This window comes from Montipora capricornis, chromosome 10 (genome assembly GCF_036669925.1).
Source record: "Montipora capricornis isolate CH-2021 chromosome 10, ASM3666992v2, whole genome shotgun sequence".
Classification (NCBI taxonomy): domain Eukaryota; kingdom Metazoa; phylum Cnidaria; class Anthozoa; order Scleractinia; family Acroporidae; genus Montipora; species Montipora capricornis.
Window position 1 is genome coordinate 12,218,479 of NC_090892.1, and position 5,000 is coordinate 12,223,478.

The following is a 5,000-nucleotide window of genomic DNA, read 5'->3' on the forward strand; positions in this document are numbered from 1 at the left end:
TCTAAAAAGATGGTGGAGAGAGACTATCGGAAGGTGACAGAACCAAAACATTGCAGCGTGTCATTTCAGCTCCTCGCGACTTTCGAAATTCCTCTCGAACAATTCTTTCCCCAAGACCTACCGAGTTTTTGCTTGGAGGTGTAATCTGCGTGTGCTTGCACTCTTTCGATTCGGCACCCAGTCGGAAAAAAAATTCTTTTCGGTCGGATTGAATTTAAATGGCCGCGACTTCCTGTCGTGTTATAAATATGGTATGTACTCAAAATGTATTGTTATTTATTATGCGTGGATGTGAGATTTGCAATTTCTAAGCAACAGAGTATTTTTCTTGAGCAATAGATTGTGTATCTTGTCGTTAAGAGCAGGAAATATTTTCCTCTCGAAGGGAAAGTCTGTTTTGATAGACGATAAAAATCACCGATTATCAATTATTCAAATGTGTTAGCAGGCCGCTAGCTTGTTCTGCTATTGTAGGTAGTTTTCCACGTCTTCTATTTGTTCCTTTAGAGGCTTTAAGCAGCAAGTACTGTTATGAAACCGAGTTTGTTGTTGTGGAAATATTAAATCTTTGAAATGAAAAAATTACCTATATAATGTTATGCTGTTATTCATGAAATATGTTCTTGCCTTCTTGCCGGCATGCGAAACGATCAGTAATTATGTAAATCTCCGCTTCATCAGGATTTACTGATTCTTGTACAGTGATGCCGTATTTTAGCCAAAGCGTCAGTTGAAATTTTCTCATACTGCTATGATTGTTAGTTTATGGTTTATGAGAATAGTTTGTTTGCATGCAGATCGTTTTTCGGACATTCATCACCGACAATTCCGACCGACTTCTTAACTTTAGCGGAATATTAGTCCAAATATCTCGTAAGTTTTGATAATTTCGTTTTTATAAAATGTTTTTGTTCTTCCTAGCTTGATATTATGAATTTTAATCCAGTAGTTTGAAAAGCTGATGAACTTATCTTGGAGAAAGGAAATTGCTATGTTTAACATCCACGGTAAATGAATGGTGCAAATAGAAGCCAATGTAATCGTGTTCTGGGAATGGAATTTGACTCCAGTTCACTGCTCATTTTTCGTGGATTTCATCCTTTGAAGGGAAATCGAGTTAAAAATTAGTAATTGAATTCAAAGAAAGCTATTGTATGATTATTTTGAGTTGAACCTTGACACATCATAAAACTCTTTTTTGGGGGATTTTCCCACCCAAGTTTTCTCATAGTGTACAGTTGCCTGTCTTAATGTGGATTGCAAAGAACAAAAGAATCTTTTCATAAAGGACTTGAATTTTGAATAATTTACAAAGCTCAACAATGCAACAAGTGGTCTAATACCAGGTGCTATTGTTTGTGACATTTGATCTGTCACTACATTTGTCCTCCTCTATTGTCCTTAGAGACTTAAACTACTGTAATGCCATTTTGATTTGTGTATAGCATGTCACGTCAATTCCTTTTTACAAATGTGATTATTTCCAATATTGTAACACTGCACTTCCTTGGAGTACAATTTACAAGTCTTAAATCTTACATCTGCCACAAAAGAAGTAAAGTGCTTTGGCAGCTTGACAAAAAGCTGTTATTGACATTGATATTTTAAGAGTGATAATTTTGAAGTGCTATATTTGGGCTATTTGCAGCTAACAATAGAGACCCTGAAATTTTACAATCTGAGATAGCAACTCAGGTCCAAAGACAATGTCACCAGTAGAAATGTCACCTTTTTCAGTACATTTAAATAGTGTCAACAGTCTATCAAGCTAAGCCTTTCAATAAGAATTGAATATATATAGTTACTGTAACATGAAGAATATAATTTAAAAAATTACTTTTATGTTCTTTCTAGGAGAGTTCATGTTTCTCTTAACAGATATAAACAACCTTTTTGTCACAAAGTTAAAATATTATTAAAATACTTTTTGTCTGAAGATGAAAGGTAAAACAGTGAACTGTCTTACTTTAAGCTGTTGACAGCATGCTGTTTGAACTTCTTGAATTAAGTTAATCATAAGTTAGAGGGCACACTCTATGGCAAAGATATCGTTGACATCAACTATTGTTCAGAACCTCAGTGGCTGTGGAAATCAAGGATTCTTTTGTTTCCATGACTGGCACATTTTAATAACGAAAGAAAGCATAGTTTGTAAACTGTTACAAACTGATAAGTTATCTTTCCCACAGTGGGTTCATGGTCACATGTTATATCAGGACTAGTCTATTTACAAGTAATCAGGCTTAGGATTATGAGATTAATGACATTTATTTTAGGTGTCAATCAGTAAAATATGGCTAAGGGAACCTGGCGCAAACAAAGTGGGCCATTAATAGCTTGTCATCAATAAAACTTCTAAAAGTTCACTACTAATGGTCACAAAAATCAATAGAATTGTAGACACCATAGCTTTATGCATTGGCAAAAGTAATCAAAGTCCAATAATTAATAACTACTATAAAATGCACATGTAGCTGTATCTGGCTGTTGCATGGTACAGTGCCCTGCGAGGAGAGGCTCTTTGATCTTCCTACAAAAGTCTGGAAGAGGAAGTGAGCTTATGCAACTGCTTCAACTTCCTTGACTTGCCGCTCATTGGGAGAAATGGACGAGTCAGTTCAGTTCCGACTTATCTTGGAAACCAATTTTTTTGGGAGGGGGGGGGGGGTGGTGGGCATACCAATCTCACACGCCATCAATATTTTTTGAAATTTACAACAGTGTGGCAATTTTTAACTGTTTAAATTCCCATGAGTATTTCCTCTGTATATATATCGGTTTCAGAAACTAGTGAGCCAGAAACCTATAAATTTCTCAGTCGTTAAAAAATGAAATGGCACTTTAAAAGTATGAACTATCTTGACTTTCCAAGGAAATGATTCTTTGCTTGTCATGTGTTTGCCAGAGTTGTTTGAAAATATCCTGACTGTTTGTTTTAGCTTTGTGGTTACCGGTCATCTGTGACTGACACCCAAATATCGCATGCTCAACAAAGAAATTCGAAGCAGTTAGCAGTTATCCCCTCCGCTTCCCAGCTTATCTAGGAAGATCGAAGGGCCTCTTTGTGCGGGGTAATGGTAATTAGCTTGTCTAAGTAGTAACTCGACGTTAGACAGTATCTGTAGCTATGAAAGCACTATTAAGTAAGACAAGTTACTAAGCAGTTTTCTTTAACCCTTTCACTCCCAAGAGTGACACTTATAAATTTTACTCTGTCTAACGCCAGACGATTTTACTCGTCAATGGGGAACCCCACAGGAGTGAAAGGGTTAATAGAGAACCTGCATTGAACTAGCTATTATTGATTTGTGAAACTTTTTTTTTCCCTTAACACCCTCTATTTGTTAGGATGTGATAGGGCGGTGGACCGTCACTTTTCACTGAAATTGTGTGGTGTTGTCGGGCTTTTTGTTTTGTTTTTGTTGATTGCCTGTTAGTCATTACTTTGGTCTGGTCTATTTGCTTTTTACCATTTACATGTAGCTTGTAGTGGTACTAAGTTAGTAATTTAAAGTTGTGGAGTGTCGCATTATCCAATGTACAAAGTTGCATCAACTAACTAGCTCACATCAACCAACCAGCTGCAATGCCATGTTGCCCTTAAGAACATGTGTTGTAGGTTTATTTTGTTTTCCATGTACTTTAAATTTCATTTTACGCCAACAACATTCTGTCTGTTAGAAATATTGACACCATCTACATTGTATTCTGCAACCTGGAATAGGGTTTTCCTATTTAAAGGGAATTTCCATTGTTGGTCTGACATGGAATTTGAACCCACTACCCACTAATACAAGCATTGTGTTTATTTCTGAAATTTAAACAGCTGTCCATTTAGCTCAACGTATAATGCACTTTCTGTTTTGAATTTCTGACCAGGATTCACAGCTTTGCTTTGCTGCAACATAAGATTGCACTTCATCTAATTTTTAATTTTTTAGGTTTCTGTGAATCGTTCTGGAAAGAGCAAGGTTATCTTTACTATGGGAGTAGCTCGGGACTTCTGCACCAAGCTTACAGCCTTTGCAAATTTCCTTGCCCAAGGTAGGAGCAATCATTTCAGGCTGTTTTTGAAGGATTGTTTCTCTCAAATACTTTTAATTGGTTCTTTCTCTTATGTCCTGAAATGAGATGCATGAAGATATTGATTGAGTCATGAAGAGCCCTTTTTCCCTTTTTCTCAATTCCAGCATCGCTTGTCTAACATCACTTTTAAAATAATTGTCCCTTCAATCCTCAAGTTGTGATAATGCTAATCTAAAAATAACCCTACAATTTCGAAATAAGTCGTTGACATTAATTTTAGACCTTACATGCACTCCATTACATGTTAATCTAAATACAGTATGCATTGCATCATGTGTATTTCTGGACAAAAAGTATGTGATTGCATAGATTCCAAAGCATAAATTATGAGACATACAGTATGCTCTTATTTTGTATTTGTAGCACCAAAACGTGACGAGGAATGTGAGGAATCTGGCGATTTGATGAAGTAAGCAGCATACACTGTATTTTCCAGGTTGCTGTGATTTTAATTTTCTTCAGTAATTATCTTTGTTGTCTTGGAAGCTATTTTTTAAATTTACTGTTCCTTTAATTTAGTTTGTTGGCAGTTTACTGCTTCTCATTTGTGCCTCAATTGAGTTCATGATAATTAGCCTGAGCTTCTAATCATTATTCAAAAAGCCCAGTGGCTTGTCCAACTGTGATCCTAGTCATTCATGTTCCCGTTGGCCATACTCATGAGACCTTGATTTCATTAACAATATTATAGCGTGTTAAGCAGAAATGATTTTACTGTCAGTCACTTAATGTTAAAGAAGATGTCAACAATGTTAAAACTCAACTTCTGTATCTTTTAAGTGAAAGTATCAGAGGTCCAAACAACAGAATGTACTATCTTGACCTCAAGGAAAATAACAGAGGAAAGTTTTTGAAGGTCAGTCTTTGCACTAGTCTTGTCATAAGGAGCTAGGCCTTGTCTTGCTTTTAACCAT

General features: G+C 36.0%; 1 protein-coding gene across 1 annotated transcript in view; it reads left to right on the forward strand.

Annotated features, from left to right (window-relative positions):
- LOC138019866 (transcriptional activator protein Pur-alpha-like) overlaps positions 1–5,000 on the forward strand; it is an 11,514-nt gene that overhangs the window by 634 nt on the left and 5,880 nt on the right. Inside the window, exons 3-5 of the mRNA XM_068866815.1 lie at positions 3,942–4,044; positions 4,450–4,495; positions 4,867–4,942. Of these exons, the coding sequence (XP_068722916.1) occupies positions 3,942–4,044; positions 4,450–4,495; positions 4,867–4,942 (225 nt within the window). The remainder of the gene's footprint in view (positions 1–3,941; positions 4,045–4,449; positions 4,496–4,866; positions 4,943–5,000) is intronic.